Source organism: Diplotaxodon limnothrissa, linkage group LG7 (assembly GCF_057381915.1).
Source record: "Diplotaxodon limnothrissa isolate DT_005_m linkage group LG7, D_limnothrissa_male_GT1.1, whole genome shotgun sequence".
In the NCBI taxonomy this organism is placed as follows: domain Eukaryota; kingdom Metazoa; phylum Chordata; class Actinopteri; order Cichliformes; family Cichlidae; genus Diplotaxodon; species Diplotaxodon limnothrissa.
In genome coordinates, this window is record NC_140602.1 from 27511061 (window position 1) to 27538404 (window position 27344).

The 27344-nt window shown below is 40.1% G+C and overlaps 1 protein-coding gene and 1 non-coding gene across 2 annotated transcripts in view; one reads left to right on the plus strand and one right to left on the minus strand.

Moving 5' to 3' along the window:
* lrp5 (low density lipoprotein receptor-related protein 5) overlaps window positions 1–24957 on the plus strand; it is a 52797-nt gene extending 27840 nt beyond the window's left edge. Inside the window, exons 8-29 of the mRNA XM_085359516.1 lie at window positions 589–677; window positions 763–981; window positions 1345–1433; window positions 1785–1956; window positions 10144–10360; window positions 10464–10617; window positions 11885–12020; window positions 12181–12425; window positions 13142–13326; window positions 14244–14392; window positions 14979–15156; window positions 15560–15756; window positions 15974–16179; window positions 17686–17876; window positions 18711–18920; window positions 19009–19134; window positions 19591–19827; window positions 21171–21281; window positions 21384–21623; window positions 21713–21855; window positions 21935–22032; window positions 22309–24957. Of these exons, the coding sequence (XP_085215642.1) occupies window positions 589–677; window positions 763–981; window positions 1345–1433; window positions 1785–1956; window positions 10144–10360; window positions 10464–10617; window positions 11885–12020; window positions 12181–12425; window positions 13142–13326; window positions 14244–14392; window positions 14979–15156; window positions 15560–15756; window positions 15974–16179; window positions 17686–17876; window positions 18711–18920; window positions 19009–19134; window positions 19591–19827; window positions 21171–21281; window positions 21384–21623; window positions 21713–21855; window positions 21935–22032; window positions 22309–22630 (3914 nt within the window). The 3' untranslated portion in view covers window positions 22631–24957. The remainder of the gene's footprint in view (window positions 1–588; window positions 678–762; window positions 982–1344; window positions 1434–1784; window positions 1957–10143; window positions 10361–10463; window positions 10618–11884; window positions 12021–12180; window positions 12426–13141; window positions 13327–14243; window positions 14393–14978; window positions 15157–15559; window positions 15757–15973; window positions 16180–17685; window positions 17877–18710; window positions 18921–19008; window positions 19135–19590; window positions 19828–21170; window positions 21282–21383; window positions 21624–21712; window positions 21856–21934; window positions 22033–22308) is intronic.
* A 569-nt stretch (window positions 24958–25526) lies between these two features.
* On the minus strand, window positions 25527–25598 carry trnap-ugg (transfer RNA proline (anticodon UGG)). The gene has a single exon. It is a non-coding gene; the product is annotated as a tRNA-Pro (tRNA).
* Window positions 25599–27344: the final 1746 nt, after the last annotated feature.

The following is a 27344-nucleotide window of genomic DNA, read 5'->3' on the forward strand; positions in this document are numbered from 1 at the left end:
TCAAGCTTAATGCCATCTCATTGTCTTAAGATACAACTACAGCTAATATTATTAACAATATTAAACATATGTTTTTTGGATTGGGGGGGTAGGAGTTGAATTTTAAAAGTTCTTTGAATCCATTTATAAAAAGCAAAATTCTGGTACCAATTTCCTTCAAGAGTCATCTTATTTGATGTCAGCGGTTATTGTGGTAGTTTTCAATGAAACAGTGTGTAGTGTCCAAGTTAGAAGGCAGTACATAACATGCTACACAAATGAACTGGGATTTTTGCCATTGTGCTGCTTTGTCCTTGTGCATGGGCGACATGCAAGAATGTTTTGGGTTTGAACCCTGGCTGGGACTTTTTTATGCCGTTTGCATTTTCTCCCTATGGTTGCATGGGTTTACTTCAGGTACGCCGTTTATTTCAGGTTCAGCTTCCTCACACAGTCCAAAGACATACATGTTAGGTTAATTGAGGATTCTTTATTAGCCGTGGATATGAAGTAGATGGAGTGCTTATAGTATATAGAATACATTGCATTATTTCTATAATGTAATAATAAATTACTAATTACTTATTAATAACTGTCTGTCTTGTTTAGGAGCAGAGCAAGTTCTGTTGCTGGCTCGACGGACGGACCTTAGGAGGATCTCACTGGACCTGCCAGATTTCACAGACATAGTACTGCAGGTAAAAAGACATAGGAAGATTGACTGCTCCTGAATTACCTGAGCTAGGGTTCCTGAGGGTCATTGCTGTTCCTCTAATTATGCAGGTTGATAACATTCGCCATGCCATAGCTATAGATTATGACCCAGTTGAAGGTTATGTCTATTGGACGGATGATGAGGTTCGGGCCATTCGACGATCCAGCATTGATGGGAGTAATGCCACGATGTTGGTTACCACGGAGATCAACCACCCAGATGGCATTGCTGTAGATTGGGTTGCCAGAAACCTGTACTGGACTGACACGGGCACTGATCGGATTGAGGTATATCTGATTTGTTACATTAGAGATTTTATTAGATTTTTCAAAATTCACTATGTAAAACTCTAAGTACAGTTTACTCTTAGGCTGCATGGTTTATATTAAAAAGAATTGAACACAAAAGTCTAACTGGGTCACTTGTAATGCCTGTCTGCATACTTTTGGATCTGTGTGAACCGATTACCAATCAGACTTTTGAAGTTTATGCCTGTGCAATTGACAAGACAGCTTCTGGTGATTATTACTCAAAAAGAAAAGACTATGAAATTTTAAACATATATGCAAACAAACCGTTTGAATAAATCTAAAAAATATGTTGCATTGTCGTGTTACATTTTTACATTGGAATGTTATGTGGTGTTGCAGGTTACCAGGCTAAATGGAACCTCTCGGAAAATTTTGATTTCTGAGAACTTGGAAGAACCCAGAGCCATTGTTCTGGACCCTGTTAATGGGTGAGTACTTCAGTTGGCTCTCCCACCTGAACACAGCTGTCATCCGACATACAAAAGTCGTCTTATCCATATATTAATCCAAATTCATGAGAGTTTATAACATGCAAATCAAAATGCAGTCCCAAGTGTTCCAAGTTGGGAAATATTGATTTTGATGTTGAAAAAAGCATATGGCCTAACAAAGAAAGAAAGAAAAAAAATGTTTTATATCATAACATTAGATTTTACAAATAATTGTCTACCGTGAGGAATGTGAAATTTCTTTTGCAAGCTTCAAAAAGAATACCTGCCTAATCTAATATTCTCCTGTCAGTGGAACTAAAATGTTTTTTTGTCTCTTGTTTATTACAGTTACATGTACTGGACTGACTGGGGTGAGCATCCGAAGATTGAGCGAGCCAATCTGGATGGAACAGCCCGGCTGGTCTTGGTCAATAGCTCTCTGGGCTGGCCCAATGGACTGGCTATAGACTATACAGCAGGAAAACTTTACTGGGGAGATGCCAAAACGGATAAGATAGAGGTACGTTCAACAGTTGTCTTTTTCCAGATGAGTGTCAAATGAAAGTAAAATTTCTAGCCTTTACAGAATTTTTGTTCTACTCCTTGTCAGTTTAATTTCAATTCAGTTCAGTTTTTTATATAGTGCCAAATCACGACAACAGTCACCTCAAGGTGCTGTATTTTGTAAGGTAAAGACTCCAACAATACAGAGAAAACCCCAACAATGAAACAAGAAATATAACAGTGTAACAAAGCAGTCCTACATATTTTTTTAATATGCACTTTGAAGAACATATCCAGTTCCAAGATTCCTCATAGTGTCACTGGAGGCATTGCCATCCAGAGTAAGTATCTGGTTGGACTGTCCTGATCAGATCAGGACAGTGCTTTAACCTCCTAAGACCCGAACTCTTTCACGACATGCATTTTTAATTTCTCTTTGATATTTGGATATATTGGGGCCCGATGAATGTAAAAACAAAGAATTACCAGATTTTTTTTTAACCTTATTTTTGTTTTTAAGAAAAATAAGAGCCGCATATGAGGATATTTGTTTAAAAGTTTGATAGAACAGGAGCAGTATAATGTCCTCGTAAGTGATATCAGGCCCATGTAGAGCAAAATTGAGTATTTTAGTCTAAATAATCCAAAATGTGATGTCCACATATGTGGACGCCAGGTCCTAGAAGGTTAAAGGTTTCACCATTCTTTTACACTTTAACTGTTTTAACTGATTATGGATTGTACCTCAGGCATGTGTGTGTATATGTACTCCTGTTGTGAAAAGATAAAAAGTGTTTCTACACTGTGGAGCAAGAATCAAGTCCCCATAATGCAACCAGCTAATTTTAGTGTGATGACCACAAGAGGGTTGAATAGTAGTTCTGCTTATCAGGAGATTAATATCATAGCATGTAAGCTCCTCTGAAGTGTTGGAAACATAACTGTTAGCGGTTGTAGCAAGCCTACCAAACAGCTGAAAGCCTAACAGCACATAGCCTTTTAGCTTCTAAAAGAGAGAACGACAAAAGGCCTCGGCTAAGTGAAGAACTTCTCTAAGAACACTGGAGGAATGCTCTCACTCCCTCAGGTTCCCTCTCTTTGCTTCTCTTCTTTGCCCCCACCCCCACCCATGCCCCTCCTCTGTCTTAGTGTTTTCAACTCTTTTTGTTGAAGAAATCTGACTCCCCCTTCGCCTCCTTCTTTGTGGAAAAAACCCCTCTGAAGTTACCGCGCTGGCCCCCTCCTTTTGAAACGAGCATGTGTTCATGTGAGAAAGCGTTGACTGATGTGTTGCTTTCTCAGCACACATGCATAAAACGGCTGCTTTGTTGTGATTATGCAGATTGACTGTGCGTAGCGCCATTCAGCCACTCTGTTGAGCCATATGGTTACTACTTGTGGATATGTGTGCCTGTGTTTTTTTTGTGTGTGTGAGTGAATGATGTGGGACTCAGAAAATGGGGAGGTGTATATAGTGGAATTTCCCCTGCTTAAGGCCCTGCGCGTTTTTTTTTTTTTTTTTTGAGTAACAAGTCTAGTGTCACTGCTTCATGCTGTATAGAATGAGAGAATGTCAGGGGTGTTACAGCCGGTCAAATAAGGATTGAACACGTCACCAATTTTCTAAGTCGATATATTTGTAAAAGCGCTACTGACATGAAATTCTCAGCAGATGTTGATCGCAATCCATCCAATCCATACATGCAAAGAAATCAAATGATAAATTATGTGTAATGATGAGAAATGACACAGGGAAAAATTATTCAACACACTTAATGAAATTTATTTAAACACCGTACAAAAGGCTTTGTTGGTGATGACAGCTTTAGAACGCCTCCGCACAGCCTAAACAGCCCCACACCATGATGTTCCCACCTCCAAACTTCACTGTTGATGTGGTGGTTTTGGGGTGACGTGCAGTGCCTTTTGACCTTTGACCTCCAAACACGGTGTGTTTTATGGCATCCAAAGAGTTCAGTTTTGGTCTCATCTGACCAAACTTCTCCCAGTATTTCACAGGCTTGTCTAAATGTTGTCTGCAAACTTTAAACATGATGCAACATGCTTTGGATTCTTGGATGGTGAGCGTGCATATAGGCCATGGCTCTTGAGTGCATTACTTATTGTTTTCTCTGAAACAATTGTACTTGCTGATTCCAGGTCATTCTGTAGCTCTCTACAAGTGCTCCTTGGCTCTTGGATAGCTTCTCGTAATTTTTTTCACTGCTCTGTCGGAGAACCTGGTTGTGATCGGTTTGTGGTAAAATGATCTTTCCACTTTCTGATTTTGGCCCCAGCAGTGCTCACTGTAACCTTCAGAAATTCTTGTGTGTCAAGTGCCATCTGTATGTTTTGCAACAATAAGGTTGTGTTTCTTGTGTGACACACATGACACATTTTTACAGGCCATTAGTTGGGACTGAACCAGCTGATATTAATTTGCACAAATGGCAGGATTTCTAATTACTGATGGATTTCAGCTGGTGTCATGACTTTCTCTGCTTTTTTGCACCTTTGTTTCTTCGTGTGTTCAATACTTTTCCCTGAGTCATTTTTTCATTATTACAAACAACTTAATTTATGGACATCTATGGTTTGGTTTCTTTGCATGTGTGGATTGGGTTGTAACCAACATCTGGTGAAAAGTAATGTCAATAGCACCTTTAGAAATATATTTACTTAGAAAATTGTTGACATGGTCAGTACTTATTTAACCTGCTGTATATGTGCCAAATCTCTCTGGGCTGGCCAAATGGACTGGCTATAGACTAAGCAACAGGAAAACTTTATAGGGGGAATGCCAAAATGGATAGGATAGATCTATCAGCAGTCTATATATTTCCCGATGAGTGACAAATTAAAGCAAATTTTTAGCCTTTGTGGAATTTCTGTATGCCTCCCATCTGCTGGTGTGCAACAGGTCTAACATGTTGTTGTAGTTGTTTCCCCCCCAGATGTGTGCATAAAGTGTTAGAATAGATAGAGACATGGTACATCACGCTTTCCAGTGAGGGCATCATATTGAACTAGGGCTGCCACAAACGATTATTTTGATAGTCGACTAGTCACCGATTATTTTTGCGATTAGTCGACTAATCAGATCATCATCCATTGGACGTACAGCGTACAGCTTATTGCACCAGCAGCATCTGGTCTTATATAACTATCATTAGCTTACAGCTTGAAGTGTTTGTGCTAACTAAAAATAAAGACAAGATGGTAGTTTATTAATTTTTAATGAAATTTGCAGATTGTTTCGGTGAAGTTTAATAAACTCCTTGCTTTCTAAAATATAACAGGACACCGGAGTATATTCTCCAGCATCACACTTCTGATAATCAGCTGTCTGCTTGACAGTTTTAGCTGTGCAAAAACTATACCTTTAATCTCAGCCAAACCGATTTACTCAGGAACAAATAAAATACTGAAAAAAGCCAAACAATAACATTTAAGTTATCTAAGTGACTTATATATATGTTTAACCTGACTAGCGAAAGACGGCGGTGGGTTTGAAAACGATTTGCCGGGAGTCCGGTGTTCTCGCGGCTCTAGTTAGCCTTGCCCCCGCCTAGCTAACGAGCTAGTGGGTAACAGACGTCTCCGAAAACGTCGGAGCGCTTTTGAAAATATGCGGTGTCTTGATAAACTGAGCAGATATTTGAGGTTTACACAGCTACATTCAAGCCTGAAAATATGTTAAACGTTTATTTTGTGACCCAGAAAGAATAATAAGAGTAAAGTTAAAACTAACTAGCTGCCGCCATTGTTGACAACTGCGCTGGGCTGCGCTATGAATTCAGGACACAGCTTCTTCTTCTTCGGGGTTTAACGGCAGCTGGCATCCTTGGACATGCAGTGCTGCCATCTTCTGTTTTAGTCCGTTATTACACTCTTAAATCCTACTACGCATTCCTGCGTCCTTTGTGATCTTACAAAGCTTCAAACGATGCGTCGACTATTAAATTAGTCGTCGACGATTTTAATAGTCGACATAATCGTGACTAGTCGACTAATCGTGGCAGCCCTATATTGAACATCTGACTGATAAATATTCTTATGTATTCCTGTCAAAGTCTTTATAATCTGGTTTTCTTATGTGTGTAGTTCAGTGTAGTGGAACTTCTAATAGCTAGATATATGCCAAAAGTTGGAATGAAAAGCTTTGGAATAAGACAGTATACGGATCGTATAAGTAAAGATTATTTTACCAGACTAAAGAAATTAAGGCTTAAAACTAGAGTGAAGTCAAATGTGCTCATCTCTACTATGTTGGGGGAAAAAATCAGATCATACCAATCAGAAAACGTTAGACAATCAGTATTTTATGTGAACGCAAGTGCAAATTAATTAATTAATTAATTACGATCAAGTGCGCTCAGGGAAACTAACCAGTCACAGAAGTGCTGATGACACATGTAAGGAAGTCGTTAAAATCACTCTTGCTTTTTCCTTTAGTGCTTCTGTTTTCCTGGCAGTTTTTTTTTTCACATCAGCATCAATGTTGGACCAGACATTTACAGTGAATGCATTGGTAGTTTTTTTTGCCTATGGAAAACACTGCTTGTGTCAAAGCTTTTGTGGTGTGGTTTGTGATTGGTATAAGCTTTGTGGCTTCTTTGGTTTTTTGTGTAGATTCTATTCATCCTGGGTCTGTCTTTATGTTTATCAGAGAAAATCCACGTGTGAGCGTCTGTGAACCATCCGATGCTCTGATGTCTCACTGTGTGCTTGATGAGACCTTGTTACTTTTCCGCTAGCTTTCTTTTGCCCCCTCTTCCCATCCCCCCCGGACGTCCATCAAGAAAAGCGACATTCTCACACCCAAAATGAAAAAGATGAGAAAAAAAATCACATTCCCAGTGCATAATTCTTCCTGAAAAAGTCAGTGGAAAGAAAGAGTGAGTAAGAGAGGACGAGAGAGGAGATAAAGGGAGTCTCTCTGCCATCTTTTCACTGGGATGTCCATGTCTAATTGTTTCACAGTGATAAATGAATAGGTTTTTTTGTGGAGGGGTTAGGAGCCTGCCTTGGATCAGAGGCCCATTAAAGTGAATGTTCTATTTATTTCTGTTTGCTCACCCCCTCGGCCTGTGAATGGATATTTAAATGAGTATTCATTAAACAGATGCCCGTCACAGCAAAACACTCATTCTAATTCTGCTTTTTTCTTGTGTTCGAAATATATATAAAAGCAGGAGCTGAAAGGTAATACTGACGACTAAATTTAATTCAAATTTGTAGCAAGTTTTTCAGTCAATGTATCATATAGTCTGTACTCCTTATTTTCAGTTTGGAGTCTGACAAATGTTGAATTATTGATGTGAAATAAGAATTATTGATGGCTAATCCAATGATGAACAGTAAAATGATCATGTTAGTGTCATTTCAGCCAGAGATTTTTAAACTTGAGCTGAAGGTACACCAAAGGGTACACCTGCACATATATCAGCCCCCAGATGTGTTCCTGTGTGATCTGACAACGCATACGTTTTTGACAGCCTCTCTGCTTCGTCTTGATCAAGCACAACCTAGCAATTATTTTGCAAGAATGTCAGTGGTCCTGTAGTAAATACTTTGCTTCCACTGCCTTATTATGCATGTTCGCACAAATCAACACAGTCTTGCTGCCTCCAGTTGAGATGCAACACACTTTTAAACAAAAAAAGTTTCTGTTTAAAGTAGGGCTGCCACGATTAGTCGACTAGTCACGATTATGTCGACTATTAAAATCGTCGACGACTAATTTAATAGTCGACGCATCGTTTGAAGCTTTGTAAGATCACAAAGGACGCAGGAATGAGTAGTAGGATTTAAGAGTGTAATAACGGACTGAAACAGAAGATGGCAGCACTGCATGTACAAGGATGCCAGCTGCCGTTAAACCCCGAAGAAGAAGAAGCTGTGTCCCAGAATTCATAGCGCAGCCCAGCGCAGTTGTCAACAATGGCGGCAGCTAGTTAGTTTTAACTTTACTCTTATTATTCTTTCTGGGTCACAAAATAAACGTTTAACATATTTTCAGGCGAGAATGTAGCTGTGTAAACCTCAAATATCTGCTCAGTTTATCAAGACACCACGTATTTTCAAAAGCGCTCCGACGTTTTCGGAGACGTCTGTTACCCACTAGCTCGTTAGCTAGCCGGGGGCAAGGCTAACTAGAGCCGTGAGAACACCGGACTCCCGGCAAATCGTTTTCAAACCCACCGCCGTCTTTCGCTACTCAGGTTAAACATGATATATGAGTCACTTAGAGAACTTAAAAATGTTATTGTTTGGCTTTCTTTAGTATTTTATTTGTTCCTGAGTAAATCGGTTTGGCTGAGATTAAAGTTATAGTTTTTGCACAGCTAAATAAACTTCAAGCAGACAGCTGATTATCAGAAGTGTGAGATGCTCCAGAATTTACTCCGGTGTCCTGTTATATTTTAGATAGCAAGGAGTTTATTAAACTTCACCGAAACAATCTGCAAATTTCATTAAAAATTAATAAACTATCATCTTGTCTTTATTTTTAGTTAGCACAGACCTTAAACACTTAAAGCTGTAAGCTAATGATAGTTATATAAGAGCAGATGCTGCTGGTGCAATAAGCTGTACGTCCAATGGATGATGATCTGATTAGTCGACTAATCGCAAAAATAATGGGTGACTAATCGACTATCAAAATAATCGTTTGTGGCAGCCCTAGTTTAAAGTGTTTTCTTGTTAGGTGTCTGATGTTACTTTAGCCAATATGTGCAGAAACTGTGCAAGTGCTATCCAAACTGTAAACAGAGAACGTTAACCTTCACAGTAAAATTTTGGTCTGTTGGAATAGAAAGTGCCTCAAGGCGACTTTGTTGTTATTTGACGCTGTATAAAAAACCGAATTAAACTGAAGTTTACTACTTGGGAAAGCGATCAACCAACCTTTCAGGGAATACACTCTTTTTCCTGGCAACCATAGATTGTTTGGGCGTCGCCAACCAGCCTTTAGGCCATGGACTTACTCTAATCTAGCCTGCGTGCTTGTAAGCATCACTGGTCCAGTTAAAGGCATTAGACTGGTGGTTGGTGATCTGCACTGGTGGTTAGTTAGGGGAAATGTGAATTAATAAATCATTCCCAAAGTTTTGTGCAGCTGTATGTTGCAATAATGTACGGTTGTTCCAAAATCCCACAGCATACCTGGACCCCATTTAGAAACCAGTGAACTGTAAACTTTTTGCTTGCTTGTAATTAATTAGAAAGTGCAGTATGTTCCTCTGTTATACTGGATTTTGTTGTGAAAACAAATGCTTAGTGTAAACGGAAGTGTGAACACGGTCATGTACTCCCCAGTACTTAATACTGTGTGGCCTAGGCTGTAGTAAGAAAGTACATACCAGAACAGCAGTTACCTTTCATAAGCTGGCCTTCAGTCTCAACATAGATCATTTTCTTTGTGCTACAACTTGGCATTAACAATAGCCTATTATAATCTCTTCAGTTATATTGAAAACGGTAGATCCCTCCCCAGCTCCAGGCTTTACTCTACTATGCTAAACCGCTTCCCAGCACTCATTTTTAATATATCTGTCCACCATGCTCATAGTTTGCGAAATGTCTACCATGGCACATTAGAGACCTTGTAGTTAACATGTGACCAGACACACATGCACACACACGCTCGCAAACCTTCATGTAGACTGCAAATGACTGTAGTGTGTCTAAAATAAAACCCCGTGTCTATTTCAGTTGAGGCCAGTCCAGTAATAGCACAGGCGGTGAGGAGGAGGGTTGGACACAAGTTCTAATTGCAGCCTTGTCAATTGTAGCTCTCAATTTCTGCTTATAGAAACACACACACACACACACACACACACACACGTGACGTGTCACCATATTGTTAGGAGCAGGAAGGGTTTCACCTTGCCAGCAGTGTTTTCTTTGGCTGCTACAACATGCGTCAAACTCAAATCCCACTCTTCAAACCTCTTTAACTAATTATTCTGCTTGGCAACACTTTGGTGAATGGTTGATGGTTTTATATGGACCAAATTCTTTAATCTATATCATTTGTGTGTTTTACATTTAGTTAAAACATGGACATAGACTATATTTTCACCTTTAATCTATAAAAACTAACTATAGGTTAGGATGATGACAACTGTAAGGATGGATTAAAGAAGCTGAGCTTTTAATCTGCGCTTTTTTCCGATCATCATTTCTGTTTCTGTTTCAGGTGATCAGTGTGGATGGTAGTAACAGACAGACTCTACTAGAGGACAAGCTGCCTCATATCTTTGGTTTTACTCTATTGGGGGATTATATCTACTGGACTGACTGGCAGAGACGGAGCATTGAGAGGGTCCACAAAACCACAGCTGTACGAGAGATCATTATCGATCAGCTGCCAGATTTAATGGGGCTGAAGGCAACTAAAGTGACAGAGACCTTTGGTGAGTAAGCTTATTTTCCTCTGAGTTCTGTACATGCAGCAACAAAGCGGAACTTAGAAAAAAAAAATCAAATGGCATATAAAAAAACGTTTTTTTCTTTTAGGTACAAATGGATGTGCTGGTGATAATGGTGGATGTAGCCATCTGTGTTTCTGGCGTCAGCAGGCTGTCAGCTGTGCCTGTCCAATGGGGATGGAGCTCCTCTCAGACCTCCAGACCTGTGTGGTGCCCGAAGCCTTCCTGCTCTTCACTAATAGGTCTGTCTGCCTTTCAATCAATAGCATGAAATGCCCTGCTGCTCTTGTTATCTGTAACTGGTGCATATTACAGTCATTCTGTTATTATTATGTCAAAAACAAATGACAAAAAAAACAGGAAAAGCTCACAAACATGAATGGCATAGGGGATTAGCATTCTCCTTACCTGACTGTAGTACTTCAGTTTGGGTTTAGGCTTCAGTCCTGAGAAAGTGTCTGCTATCTCAGACATGATTTAGTCTAGTAGGTGCTTTGACTTTGCTGTGTGTCAATCTGTGTCAGTAATTCTGATTATACAAGCTTATAACAGCTGCATTTTTCATTCTTTTCTGTATTTGAAGGAAGAGATACACGTCAGTTTAAATCAATCCAGCTGTCTACACAATGGATGCAGTTTATTTTAATGCTTCAGATCTGTTTTATTCTGTTTTTATACGTCTAACTTCACTGTGTCTTGGAATGCGAGTGCTTTCAAAATGAGGGTGAACCACACTCAGTAGTGTGCCTGAATGCGCCATCTGAAGGAGGACTAAAGTGGCTACTTCTTGGCAGTCTGTGCAGACCTCATGCTACAGTATTTGGTTTCAAACAAATTCAGCTGATTTTTTTCTTTTTTCCCCTGAAGTGTCATAAGGTTTTTTTGCTGGGGGGGTTCTGAAGATTTGCTGTATTGCAGCCGTCAAATTTCTTTCATCTTTTCCTACACTGTTAAGCACTGTCCAACTGTAACCTCTTACTTTTTATAGTTTTAGTATTAACAAATGGCTCTAACACAGTGAGGCTAGAGCAGCTATCACAACATGCATGCATCAGTGGGGAGGACGTTTCACTGTATCAAATGGTAGTGGACTGTTTGGTGGCCTGAATTAGAGACGGTGAACACAATACTGAGTACTAATTTTTTATGTATCAGGGCACAATAAAAAAATCATCTGGTCCTTACCAGGTTCTATAATTGTCTAAATGCACCCCACATTTATACTCTCGCATTTTATTATCTCGTGTTTTTGTAAATGTCACAAATGTCACAAACCTGAGAAATAGGAGTTTCATACTGTTGTAGTGCACCTTGAACAACAGTAGGACATAAGTTTGAAGTTTTATTTTGTTTCATTCTTTCGTTGTTTGATTTTTAACTTTTGTCACCTTGGACTTGACTTGATCTTGGAAGACTTTGACCTCGGGCTTGTTTCACCATCAGCCTTGAAGGTGAGAATGTAACTTGCACGGGAATTTTAGGGATTCTTTTGTGTTGTTTTCTCCTCAGGGACAACATCAGGAGTATTTCTTTAGGTACCAACAGCAATGATGTGGTCATTCCTGTGACAGGAGTTAAAGAGGCCTCTGCTCTTGATGTTTACGTCTATGAAAGAAGAATATATTGGACAGACATACAGGCAAAGGTATGTTTTGCAACAGAAATGTCCTGATGTGTTAGGGTTTTTTTTGCATCAGATTAAGAGAAACTGGGAATTCTTCACTTCTATCAGTTAAAGGAGAATTTGCTCTTTTTCTTTCCTGTTGTCTATCTCTTACTTTGCTCTCCGCTCGTTTTCCTGCCAGACAATCAGCAGAGCCTACATGAATGGCAGCTCTGTAGAACACATTATAGAGTTTGGGCTGGACTACCCAGAAGGCATGGCAGTTGACTGGATGGGTCACAACATTTACTGGGCAGATACAGGCACTAACCGCATTGAAGTGGCCCGGTTGGATGGCCAGTATCGACAGGTTCTGGTCTGTAAGGATCTTGACAATCCTCGATCATTGGACAACCCACGATCACTAGCACTGGACCCAGCCAATGGGTAAGACCATACAGTTTTAAAAATACCTGATATATTGGCCCAGTTCACTGCTGTGGATATAAAAATTCCTCCACTATTTCATAGTACAGGGGCGTTACCAGGTGCCTGTGGCCTATCTATCTATCTATACAATCTGCAGAAAAGTCTGTCATTTGATTTTCTACATTTTATTAATGAATATGTGTGTGAGACGATTGTATGTCATCAAACAAATGGACAGTCAAATAAAACAACATTTGCATCCCACTGCCTTCTCCTCAGTTACCTTCAGTTTGTGAGGGATGGTGCTGTTAAACCTGTTTATTAACAAACCTTGCATTATTACATTGTATGCAGATCACCCCAAAACATACTGATGTGCCTGTGTGAGTCTTTCTGTTTGATTGTTAAGTACGTGTGTCAGTATGCCAAGTTGCTACACACTTGGTGATGGCGTCATGCTGTCATGGGCCAGACCTTTCAACACACTTGCCTGGAGCCAGCTGATGTCATTCCATGATCAAATATTGATAACAGGAAAAACAAAGTTGTCTTCTTAAAGTGGAAGCGTGTTCCCTGTTTGGATTAGATTAGCCAGTTAGATAAATAATGTACCCAAAAAACAAAAAGAAACAGATTTTAATAAAACCACCAAAAGCTTTTACATCCTTTTACGTTCAGATGTGATTACCTTGGTCATGTGTGTCACAAGGCATAAGAGTTCTTTCTGTCTGCAGCTACATGTACTGGACAGAGTGGGGAGGTCGGCCACGCATAGCCAGAGCCTACATGGATGGCAGCACCATCACAACCTTGGTGGATAAAGTGGGCCGTGCCAATGGACTGACCATTGACTATGTAGACCATCGTCTCTACTGGACTGACCTAGACACATGCATGATTGAAAGCACCAACATGCAAGGTTTGAAAACACACACCAAGAACTTACCATGGTAATGATTCACGGGAAAGAGGACTTAAACTTTCAATAGTCAGCAAAAATACACTGTAGCAGCAATGAGGCAAGCAAAGTCCAAAAACCAGTCCATAAAGTTAGATAGACGATCTAGTAGGAACACGAGTACAACAAAAGAAACTGTTGAGGGTGGGGCAGACCAAGGGGAAACTAGCAAAGTAGCACAGTTGCCAAGAAAATGCCTTGTTTAAATATCAGTGTTACCTAAGGCCTTTTTATGTGTAGTTTGCATGTTTGCACTGTGCCTGTGTGGGTTTCGTCCTAAACACTTGGCAGTGCTTCACTAGAAAACTTGCAAAGACAGAAGGCGAAAGTGGCAGAACTGTGGAGTGACCAGGAATTAAGAAAATGACCATATTTTCCAATACTTGTTGAATGGGTCAACTCATCAATTTGTTTTCCTCCTCATATTCAGAATTGTATTTTTAGAGCCTGCTGGACACAACTTTACAATTGTTTATGTGTTAGTAATTTTAAAAGCAAAAGATTAATCACTAGCTTTTTCTAGACAATTTTTTTTGGTTGGCAGCCACTGAATTCCAGTGGCTGCTACAGACTTTGTGGGATATTGCACAGAGTAAAATGCTTTTGTATATGCACAGAAAGTTTCACTTCATCTTCAGGGCCAGTGGAGAGTGTAATACCAATATACAGATACATACATACAATTATATGTATGTAATTCCCTTAGGCACATTGCAAACTAAAGAATTTGTCTTATAGTCTGTTAGTTTTTTCCTGTCTAATCCATAAGGCTGCTTGGTAAATTTACACAAGAAATTCTTACAGCAAAAAGAAAAAAGTATTGATTTTAGGGCTTTTATGAGTTTTCCTGTGTTGTCCCAATTCAATATCTTCTGCAGGCCTTCAGAGAGAGATCATAGTAGATGACCTCCCTCATCCCTTTGGTCTCACACAGTACCGCGATTTTATCTATTGGACTGATTTTAACCTGCGTAGCATTGAACGTGCAGACAAACGCAGCGGATACAACCGTACTGTGGTGCTGCAGGTATGAAACCACTTTAATTATCTAAACAATGTGTTCATTTTTTACATTAATATAACAATTTATTATATAACCAAGACAACACAAACAGACAAGAACCAAACAACTGGAATGAAAAGAAACTAAACAACACTCTGACCCATTTATTCAAAGCCACAGTTTACATCAAACTAAGCCAGTCCACTTTCCACATCCACAAGCCTTCTCAAATAACCTCATGTTTAGAGCTGTTCTATTATATTCTATTCTGTTCTATTCCATGGTTGTACTTTAAAATCTTCTCACTAGATACTTTCTATTTCTTTTAAATATTTTCCCACATTATACCAAGTTTCAATCATATGTTTAACAACTGGATTGCTAATTTGTGCTCAGTTGTTTTGTTTTGTTTTCCAAATGACCTGCATATACTTGGACACGGCTCATTTTAAGACCATAACATTTTTTTGTATTCCTAATAAGGAAATGTAATCTCATTTTTACTGTTGTGCATTTAACTAGTGTATTTGTTTTTTGGCACTGCTAACTTGTTGTTGGTCCTTTCATATTCCATCTGAAACTGCTGAGCTTTAACACACTGTTTCCTCAGGGCCAGCTTGAGCTGATGCTAGACATCCTGGTCTTCCACTCTTCTCGCCAGGATGGCACTAATGAGTGCACACACAACAACGGCAACTGTGCCCACCTCTGCCTGGCCACTCCTGCTGGTGCCCAGTGCCGGTGTGCCTCCCACTACACCTTGAACCCAGATGGACGAAACTGTAGCTGTAAGTACAGCTGATGGGAATCACACATATACACAAGTAAGAGAGAGTGCAGGCTAGTGGCTTGAACAGAGTGTCAATGAAAAATATGATCATTAAAATAGTTGCTGGTGTTATACGACTATGCGTCTACAGTTAGGACAAATGGAACAGAAATGACTGAAAGTAAAACGATAAACCTCGGCCGCTTCTTTCTCAACAGCCAACAGAAAGACTGTGAAAGCCAACATACTTTAGTTGTTTCCCATGAGTGTAGCTCCTCTAGTGTGTGTGTGCGTGAGTGTGAGAAAACTTTGGCTTTCTTTTGCCAGAGAGAACATGGAGTCTTTTCACCAGGCACACCCTTTCTCTACATTTGTTCACCCTGTTAATCCCACACCCCTCTCTGTTGTTTCTCTGTCTGCAGCTCCTTCAAGTTTCCTGCTCTTCAGTCAAAAGGCTAGTATCAGCAGAATGGTTTTAGGAGAGCAGAGTCCCGACATCATCCTTCCTATCCATGTAATGAGAAATGTTCGAGCTGTCAGCTATGACCCGGTGGAACGACTGGTTTACTGGCTCGATGGGCGACAGAATATACGCAGAGCCAGAGATGATGGGGCCATGGTACATCCACATCACCCTCTTAAAACACATACTCACAGCATTTGACACCATTGGCTGTTTTTGTGGAAAAAAGGATAAATAAACATTGACTTAGAAATTAGAATAGAATCATGATTAAGACCTTTTTATTATATTATTTTCATGCTTCATGTGACTCAAAGTGAATGTCAGAACAGGTCAAATGTTGACCTTATGACCTTACTGTGTTTGTTTTCAGTCGTCAATGATAGTGAGCAGCACTGCTCAACCAGTGGACAACCAGCTTCATGACCTGAGCCTGGATGCCTATAGTCGGAACATCTACTGGACCTGTGAGACAACCAACACCATCAACGTCAAGAGGATGGATGGTCACACTGTGGGCGTGGTCATCAAGGATGACACAGACAAGCCAAGGGCCATTGTGGTCAATGCTGAGAAAGGGTAAGCTCATTTTTGTGACAGTGACTCTACTAAGCTCAGTTGGAAAGATTGATGGTTCTAGCTGGCAGAGGTTAAACCATTACTTAAAAGCCATCACTTGACAGTTATCTTAACTAATTATAAGCTAATCTCCAATATTGTTTTTATCTCATAAATGATTGAAAGAGTGGTTGTAAAGGAGCTAACTAATCATCTGTAGAGAAAGAGTTTATTTGAAGAGCTTCCGTCAGGTTTCAGAGCTCATCACAGTACATCTGTGCTTGTCCTGCTATAAATCTCAGGGCAGCGTTCAGTACTGTTGACCATAATAATTTATTACAGCGAGTAGAGCATGCTGTGGGTGTCAACGGTCCTTCAGTGGTTTTAATCATATCTATGTAATAGACTCCACCATGTAAATGGAGTAAGTAAGTAAGTAAAATGTATTTATGTAGCGCTTTTCACAGATGAAAATCACAAAGTGCTTCATAATACAATGAATGAAAGTCCTGAGAGATGAGAGTCCTCTTAACACACACGTTAATTATGGAGTCCTACAGGCTTCCACGCTAGGACCATTTCCATTATAGACAGTACACCTCTCTGCATTTAATCATCAGTTACAGAGGAAAATGGTGACTCAAAAATGCTCATTTTCATGCCATTTCTGTTGGCAGGCTATTTCAAACATGCTGTTTATAAGCAAATTTTAAGAAAAAGTTCTGTAAAGTCAATTCAGAGTTTTATCATGCAAATTGCTGATTTGGGGCATTTTCAGTCTCGTTTTTAAAAGACCAGGAGACCATGATTATTGTTCTTCCCGAACTACATTCACAAATCAGCCAAGGAAAGTCCACCAGTCATAATTTTGGTTATATAATGTAATATAATATTTGGTTCCTCTTTGGGCTTTGACTTGCATGTGACATTTGTTGCATACTCCTTTTCCAATTAAGGAGATTTTCTAAATTGAGAGCTGTAGTTTTTTGGTTGAACAGGAGAAAATTGCTCTTGCATTTGTAACTCCGCGGTTCTGTTTACCAGCTTAGATAAATCACCTCTTTCTCACCTCCTGGCTATACAAAATGCCATGGGCAGAATTCTGCCACTTTTTACTAAGTCCACTCTTACATTTCCTTCCAACACAATGCTGCTCGCAGTCTTCAGTTGCAAGCTCAGAATCAATTGGCTTTTCCTCGTATGACAATGAAGAGTGAGGGAATAGAGCCTTTCAGTCTTTAGCACTTTGGAAGTTGGACGAGTTTCCAACTCCAAGTTTATTTAGCTTCCTCTGTACACTGCTTAAATTCATTTTAACTGTTTTAAATGATCAGTTTTCTTTTATTCTATTTTATTCTGTTTAACCTTGTTTTTATATCAGTATTAACTATTTTTATTACAATTTATTGTGATTATCCCTATTTTTTTTTTATTTTGCTATATAGTGCTTTGAGACTTCAGGTCCGTCAAAGGTGCTTTATTAATAAACTTGAGTTGTACCCTGCTGACACATGTCCACTTCTACAGGTACATGTATTTCACCACAGTGCAGGAGCGCTCAGCTAAGATTGAAGGTGCCAGTTTGGATGGGACAGAGAGGGAGTCTTTGTTCACCACTGGTCTCATCAGACCAGTAGCTCTGGCACTCGACAATAAGCTGGGAAAACTATTCTGGGTTGATGCTGACCTTAAACGCATTGAGAGCAGTGACCTGACAGGTGAGTCACCATAAAAAGAAGTAATTTATATGAAAGAAATGTTTTCATACACATTTGGATAAAACAAAGAACAGTGCCAGAATATGACTCAAATATTGCCTCACAGTAAATATTGAAAATAAAATAGAAATATGAACAAATATGAAACAAGGAGAGATCATTTGGAAGTAGTGAACAAGATTTATTGAGATAGAGAAATTCATGTATTTGGCAATTAGACCCAGATGACCCATCATGGCAAAACAAAATCCCAGTGATGATCAGATTTAGGACAGGGCCCCTTGGAGTGTAGACGCTGGTGGTGGTGAAGATGAAGACTGAGGCTTGGATAGTGCGCTGGCTGAGGTGTCTGAGGTGCAGATGGGGATGCACGAAAAGTCAGAAAGGGAGAATGAGGGAGAGCACAGATTTAAACCATGCGCCATTGGCTCACACAAGGCGGGCGAGTAGAGTAATGTTGTCAGTATTGTGAATGACGGCGTGGGAATGCAGTAGTTGTGTTTACAACAGAAAAGCAGATGAACACCCAGGAAAGCAGGCAGATGAATGATTACAGATGTTCCTTATTGAACTTATGCATAGGCTTCATTTACATTGCTCAAATATATCACATAAGTGGTTATTACTCCAAGCTTACTGTTCCCATCCCTGAGGTTGTCCACCAGAGACACTGACACATTTAGTTTGGTGGCAATGAGTTGTCGTTAATCAATATTTTTATTTAGAGAAGTGAGGAAAAAACAACGTAGGGTTGTTGGATTTTACAAACTCTCAATTATCATCACCAGGAAAAACTATTTTCTTGTTCTTATTATATCATTGCATCTATCCCAGGAGCAAATCGCATTGTCCTACAGGACTCAAACATTCTCCAGCCTATGGGGCTGACAGTGCTGGGTGACCATCTGTACTGGATTGACCGTCAGCAGCAGATGATTGAAAGGGTGGACAAACTTACTGGAGATGGGCGCACACGCATACAGGGACGGATATCATACCTTACCTCCATCCACGCTGTGGAAGAGATCGACCCACAGGAGTTTGGTACAGATCTTTCCCACAGAACTATTAGCTATATTAGTGTGGCTTTATGGTTTGGCCTTTGTATCAATGGCTGTTTTTCTTTCTACAGCGTCCCACCCATGTTCTCGTGACAATGGGGGCTGTTCTCACATCTGCATTGCTAAGGGTGATGGAACACCTCGCTGCTCCTGTCCCATGCACCTGGTGTTGCTGCAGGACCTGCTGCACTGTGGAGGTGAGCAACACAGTAACAGCACTCAGGTGCCTTTTCATTTCTGGGTGGAGAATTCAGAGAAGCAGACATGTCCGACCTGCATATCTGATTGAGTTTCAGAAGTACAAGGACATTCAAGGCTTTTTCTTCTACAACTCCAATTCAATAACTCTTTGTGTTTTAGTTATACTGTTGCACAACATATTAATACAGGCAGCAGAGAGGAAGCAATGCTGGTTGTAATTACTCTAACAGTGACAGAGGTTATTTATAGGAATGTTTAAATGTCTAATGACACACTGTACATACACTGTATATACATTTGCATGCATGTTCACTCCTGTTGTTTAGGTTTTGTCCCTCTTAGTCTGAAGGGTCTAATCTAAAGTTCAGTGCTTCTCCCTTCCACCGATAATTGTGACTTGTCTCTCTGCTTCATTCTCTTCCTTATATGTTGTCTTCTCTGTTTTTTCTCAGAGCCGCCTACCTGCTCAACAGAGCAATTCACCTGCTCCACAGGGGAGATTGATTGCATTCCAATGGCCTGGCGTTGCGACGGCTTTCCAGAATGTGAAGATGGCAGTGATGAAGACAACTGTCCCATCTGTTCTACATACCAGTTCCGATGTGACAAAGGAGGCTGCATTGATGCTCAAAGACGCTGCAATGGTGAATTGGACTGTGCTGATCACTCTGATGAGCAGGACTGTGAAAGTAGGTTTACACGCTCAACTCAGGCACAGATGTTTGCAGCATTATGCATGGAAGTTTTGTGACTGATAAATTAGGTTTTACTTTCAGTGTTCTTTAGGATGCTTGATATTTCTACTAAACAAATAATAGCCTGAGTTTACCTATGAGTCATAGCACCAAATCAAAACAGCAGTTGCCTCGAAGCACTTTCTATTGTAAGATAAACCCTTACAGTTATGAAATGTATAAATACTCTTTATACGAAGTTTCTAAGTCATTTTTTCCTCATTAGGACCAGAATTGTCGTGGGGTTAAAAAATCATCCTCTCTACGTCCTCTAAAGCTCTATCAGTGTATATAGTTATCATGTTAAAGAACCCATAGGACTGTACTGACCAAATAGTGCACTTCTTTCTAAAAAGTTTCTGCTTTTCAAAAACTGTTTTATAAAAACGTCCTTTTTGATAGAGTATATAGTTAGGGCTGGATCTTGTGACCTTACCTCCCTCTGCTGTCTTCTCTTTAACCTCACCCCCAACTGTTCACATCAGTTGGCTCTCCATGTGTGAGCCTGGTTGAGCTGGAGGTTTCTTCCTGTTAAGAGTTTTTCCTTACCATTCTTGCCAAGTGCGTGCTTGGAGCATTATTGGCTCCTCTTAATGCAGATTGTGTTTAAATTAAACTACAGGGAGAATAGAAGACTATTGCATTTACAGCCACAGAAGCCTGACCAACAAAAACAGCCAGTTACTAAAGTGACTCCTTGTAGTCTTGCATTGTTGTGTTTGGTCTAATGAGTAGCGCCAGCACCACACAGCCATTTTTCACATTTTCATACAGGCTCACAACTGCCGCTTAAAGATGTCTGCGGTTTTTTAAACTGCTGAAATTTCAGTTGCATAGATAAAAACAATAAGTCAGCGACACTGTTCGTGTCTGTCTTGGAGCTCTCAGTGTGTTTATTTTCATCGATCTGATCATTCATAGAATATATAAAGAGCATCTTCCCTGGGTCTCCTTAGTCACAAAACCAACCCACCTACTTTTTGAAACGTCACCCTTCTTTTGTTGATTCTCCACTGCTATGGCTGGATTTGTCTGTTTGCAACAGAAATATTTGCAGAGGTTCCACGTATGTGTTCTGCTATCTTGTCCACCTCATATTTGTGTTGCATTCAGTAACAGTTCCCCCCATGCTCGGTCTAAACAAAGAAAATTTCCAATCACTGGCATATAATTTTCCATCGTTCTTCTTCCTGTTGCGTATAAAATGTACATAAATGCGACAGCTTTTGGTTTTATTGTTTTTTTTAAACAAAAAAATGCCATTGAAACATCTTGCTACGTTTCCTCTTCTACTCCAGCTATCTGCCCTCCCAACCAGTTCCGCTGTGGTGACAATCAATGTATCACAAAGAAACAACAGTGTGACAATTACTCCGACTGTCCTGATGGATCAGATGAGCTCGCCTGCGGTAAAAACACTGAGATATTCAAACTGCAGAAACATGGCTGTATATTCTCTGGTAAACTTCCCGTCTTACACTCTGTATTCTTTTTTTCTTGTCCATGTTCAGAGCATGTGTCACCTCCCTCCAGTGGCATCCCTAGCACTGGGCCCAACACTATCGGCCCAGTTATTGCCATCATCCTGCTCGTCTTCATCATCGGGGGAGCTTATTTTGTCTGCCAGCGTGTGGTGTGTCGACGATACAAAGGCCCCAGTGGGACTTTTCCTCATGAGTATATCAGCGGGACACCCCATGTACCTCTCAACTTCATCACCCCCAGCGGTTCTCAGCATGGTACCTATCAAGGTAAGCTGGAGCACACAGCAGCAGTGCTATGGTTACACTGCTACTTATCAGCACAGGTGTTAATAATACCTGTAAACTATTGTGTGCAGGTATCTCCTGTGGGAAGTCCATGATGAGTTCTGTCAGTCTGATGGGCAGCAGCAGCAGTGGAGCTCCTCTTTATGATAGAAATCATGTGACTGGAGCTTCATCCAGCAGCTCTTCATCTACAAAGGGAGCCTTCTATCCTCAGGTACACACACACACACAGTGCACAGGCTGTTTATGGTTTACTTTCCGGTTTACTTACAGATTTTTGTTCTGTTTTGTAGATCCTGAATCCTCCTCCCTCTCCAGCCACTGACCGCTCTCTCTACAACACAGAGATCTTCTACTCTTCCAACAGTCCATCTACCACCAGATCATATAGGTCATACAGTCTTATCATTGCCTATCTCCAAGCACACACATGCCAGAGATGCAATTGTCTGTCATGTGTGTGTTTACCAGACACTTGCAAACTTTATGACACTGTAATTATTTTACTGGGCTTTGGACTTCCTCCTCAGCAGGAGACGTTCACATCTCCTGCTGTTGATTTTGCGATCTTTTTTTTTTTTTACTTTTTTCGGTTATTATGATGTAAACAAAGATTAATTGTATGTAAACTGCAATGAAAACTAAGTTTGTGTCATCTCTCCTTCAGACCCTATAACCCAGTCCGTGGCACCGTCCCACCTACCACTCCCTGCAGTACCGATGTTTGCGACAGCGACTACACTCCCCACCACCCGCCGGCTGGGCTGGGGCTGTCAGTGGGTCGCTGGAAGGGCTCTGGCCATGGCAGCCAAACCAAACACAAGTACTACATGGACCTCAACTCAGACTCTGACCCATACCCTCCACCCCCCACGCCCCGATCCCAGTACATGTCAGCTGAGGAAAGCTGCCCTCCATCCCCTTCTACAGAGCGTTCCTACTTCCACCTATGTCCCCCTCCTCCCTCTCCCTGCACTGACTCTTCATGACCCTCAACAGCCTGGGACCCCTGTGAGAAAGAAAGGGATGAAGTCAGCTAGCTACGAGAGCTTCATATCAGCTGATTAGGCTGATATGCCTTATTGGTCCTTTTATCATTCCAGTCATCCAGGAGTTCTCAGGGTGGCCATTGTCTAATCTTCCAAATGCCCTGCTTGAACATTCACTCTCATGGAACAGGTTGAAGGTTCAAGGCTGTCCCTGCCATGCCTCAGGGCATTCCCTCTTTAACTTTCATTCCATGGAATGAAGAAACCTTCCTGTGCTGGGCCGGTTTTGGGTTTCCATCAGTCCAAAAAGGATCCTGATTTCTCATGCTACTTCCTCTTCAGCATGCAGTGACCTCACCAATTGAGTGTGAAAACCACAGATCCAGTGCATCCAAAAGACCACCACCTCATCTCCCCCAATCTTCACAGATCTGTCTTGTCCTTCCTCACAGCATCTGTGTCAGCAGGACTGTATATACTGTAGTGTTAAAAATCACATGAACAAAACAAAAAAAACAAACAACAAATAATGGAAATGTTTTTCATACTTTATTCATAGTGGGTGATCCCCAGCTTGACAGAAAACAAAGGACAGTGGAGTGAGTGAGTGTGTGAATGAAGGATGAATGAATATACAGGAGCATACAGGCATGTGAAGGCTTGCTAGGTGAATTGGAAAAATCTGATGACTGATTTATAATATGTACACTAAAAAGTGACAGAGTGGATGATCACAGAGGTCAAGTCTGCTTCTTTTCCCACATTGTGTTCCTCCATTCCAAACTTTCAATCCTCCATAGCTGAGCCCTGTGCCTTGTGAAGAAGTAGAGCCTTCTCCAGTCAACAAAGCGACTGCTAACAGTCTCTTCATTGAGTAAAGTCACCGCCTGCCTGCAAACACCAGACGAATGCCAACATGTAAAGCTATTGTAAATATGTGTAATGAAGTCAGTGATTGAGTTATGAGAAATTAATGCTTTTTGGTGTAACTAAGAACCTCTTCCATCACTTTTTCTGTATTCTCATCATCCTGTTTACCAAAAATATGTTTGCTGCTATTGTGTACATACGATATCAGTTACTATCATTACACAGAAAGGCCAAAATTGCCACTCTTATACTGACAGTAGATCGTGAAGCTACTTTACAGTTAATATCAAATTATTCTTATAGCCATGTTTGTTCTTTGTACTTTGTATGTAGATCATTATGTATGTCTCTGTGTCAGTTGAAATGTTTGGTTTGAAGGAGTTATTTTTGGAAGGAGGTTAAAAGGTTGAAAACCTCCATGCTTCAGATGACTCTTCCCTGATCTCCCCACAAAGTCTTTTGCGGGTTTTCGTACAATGAACTCATCACTGCATAACCTGAGCTTGAAGGATGGTTTAGATGCTGTGAGTCTAACACACACAGTTTGAAGCATTCTGAGTAATCCCGAGCACCTCGAGGCAACTGTTGCTTTAATATGGAACTGTATAAATAAAATGTAATTAAATTGGATTAAATTAAACCAAAGGTAGCAGTTGCCTCAGGTTAGACAAACTTTCTGGCCTCTGAGCTTTGCCACATTTTGTAAGATAATAACTACTGGAGAGATTTTGAAGAAGTTGTCTATTAGTAGTCCACTGAGGATGAAATCTCGAGACTTTGCTGACCCATTAATCTTTGCTCGTTACATACAAGAAATTGATGTCGTAGTAACAGCTGGTGATCATGCTCCTAAAAGAATGAACAATTTTAAACTTACGAATGACCTGTTTTAATTTGGTTGTGTCCTGCTTCAAAGAAAGAATTTTCTCCAACGATATTTCATGTTGATCCAGGGGGCACAACTTTATTCACTCCCTATAGGAATATTTGGCACTGTTACCGTAAAGACTATAGATTGGCACGAGAATTAACCATTTTCAAGTTCAAAGACAGATAGTGGGTCAGAAAAGTGCTTCTTTTAGCAGTCATCAAGGTGAAAGTGTCCTTTGTTGCCCCTTTGTGCCTGGAAGAAGTTCACCTGTGTTAGATGAGTTAGAGGGAAGTGCAGTTTGGCAGCACTTTGTAAAGGTCAGGAATTGCATGGTCTTGGAGTAAGCTTTGTTCCTGTTGCCTGATTAAATTATCTCCAGTCAGGTGACATTACAGCTAAAATAGATTTCCAGCTTAGGTAGCTGAAGTTGGGTGCTTTTTTAGCAGCACAACACATTTATGTTGAGGGCTATAGGCCCTGCCTCAAACCACTGTGTCAGTAAAACCCTGTACTTGTTGTCTCTGCTAAGAATGCTTTGCGTAATTTACCCTTGTGACATTTTTTGTATCAAAAGCATTTTTATATAATAAAGGTTTTATTTTAAGGAAAGTTTTGTCTGAGGTTATTCAGTTCACTTCAGTTCAATTTTATTTATATAATTTACAACAGTCGCAGTTGCTTTATATGAGGTGAAGACCCTTCAGTTTTGGAGAGCATCCCAGCATTCAGATGCAGAAGGTGGGAAACAAGATCTTCTGTACAACAGGAAGGCAATGTGGCAGAATCAGGGAGGGGAAACCATCTAAGGTTTGGTTAATGGAAAATACAAAACAGAAGCACACAGAAACTACATACAGTACAACAAATGCAAAGCCCATGTGGGCTTTTTTACCTCTGCATATCCTTTAAAGCTCTTTGGAGGTAGATACAGTCAGAGGAACCAGAACACTGTGTCTCTCTGAGCTGCTGAGGAGTTCAGCTATAACAAGGAAACCACTAAATCACATACGGTCACAATGCTTTAAAAGAAATCATGGAAAGAAATGTATAACTTGCTCTAACATGTAGATGTTAGAAAAGAAAAATCATGCAGTAATTGCTTCCAGTCACTGCTTTTCTGAAGAAACAAGGAAATGTACAAATAAAAAGAAAAGAGGGCTCGTCCGGGATTTGAACCCGGGACCTCTCGCACCCAAAGCGAGAATCATACCCCTAGACCAACGAGCCGCCGATTGTAGCACCTGACCAGACGTATTCATAAGGCTGTTCGGCCTCGTGTGGCGAGTGCGACACCTATTGGTAGATATAGTAAATGAACTTGGTCCTTGGAGCTGTGTATGTTTTTATCTCTGCTCATTGATTTGTCCATCTAAACGTATTTAAATATTTTATATCACGCGAGGAACAAATGTTACATATAACTTGATATAATCTCTAAAATCATTTCTCAATTGCATCAGACATTTTCACGGCATACCATCATCCATCAATAATCTATCTATAATCTATAATATGTAGACCTTGTGCTATATGTGAACATCAGGGTCCATGTGTTTTGTTGGACTGTGAACAACAGTCACCTAAAAGGAGAGAAAACGCTTTTCAAAACCTTTGCTGGAGATTACTTACTACAGAAAAAAATACAAATATCCAATTTATTCATTTTATTAACCTTTTCTGTTTCCTATAAACACCTTAATAACATTAACAATTGATCACGTTTAGTCGTCTTTACAAAATGCTCTGCTGCCCCCATGTGGGTAAAAGCAGAGCAAAACGAGTGCTGCTCCAAAGCCTTTATTAGTGACTTTTAAAGGGGTCAAATGAATCAATCTTAACAAGTATTTGATCCACTGCAAACACAATTTTAGCCTATACTTGTATATTCCCTGATAGCATAATGACCACATCTGAAACCTGAACATGTAGAGCAGAGGGAAAGTTTAAGTTAAGTTTAAGTTTAGATATTATTAGCATGCAGAATTTACAGATGAATATAATATAATATTATATATATATATATATATATATATATATATATATATATATATATATAGAGAGAGAGAGAGAGAGAGAGAGAGAGAGAGAGAGAGAGCAATGTAGTGTAATGTAGTTGGCTGCAGATATGATGGAACTTTGTTCTGTATATCATGTTGACTTCTGTTGACTGAGCTTCTTCCTGTACCACTGCTTGAAGGAAGTATCATCTAGAAACTGGGAGTACATTTTAAGACCACCGCTGACACAGAGCAGTGCCCTGGGTCAACCTGCGATCCAGTATATCCGCTTCATCAAGAGTCTTCCTCATTTTATCTCTCTGGAAAATCTATGAAAAATCTCTCTTTAAGTATTCTTAGGGCCAGTGATGTTTCATCATATGAACCGATTTGAGCAGTGGTCATGTTTCAGTCATGTAGGCACTCTCGACACCTGGAACCTCTGGAAACTGCAACTCAGGAATGGCGTCACTGATTGATCCTGGATTCCTGGTTTATTGAGCTTTCTTTGTGTTTGACATTGCAGTGACGATGTGTTTAAAAAAAAAAGAAAGAAAAAAATAATAGGGGGAAATCCTTTGTTATAGTCTACCAGAACGGAAGGGTATCTGAAATACCATATTCATGATAAAAACCTGTATTCATCTGACAGTAATAGTTTATAGAAGCTGTAGATTTAAAAAAAAAAGAAAAAAGTTTTTATTCCAAACTTTTGAGGGTCTGCTAATGTTACAGCCCAGGTAATGTGCTGTGTTGTGCTGGGAATAAGTCTTGGAGCCGTAAATACAGGACTCTAAGAGAATGCATGTAAAAGTTTAAAAATACTAAGAGAGAAACAGCAAACTGGTCCAGTGAAGTTAGTCCAGCTGGTAGACAGGTGTTGAGGGCTGCACAGAGGCAGCAAGAGGTGGAGCCCAGCATTCAATCTTATATCATTTTTTTGTTTTTTCTCTCCCTTTATTCTCCCTGTGTTTGC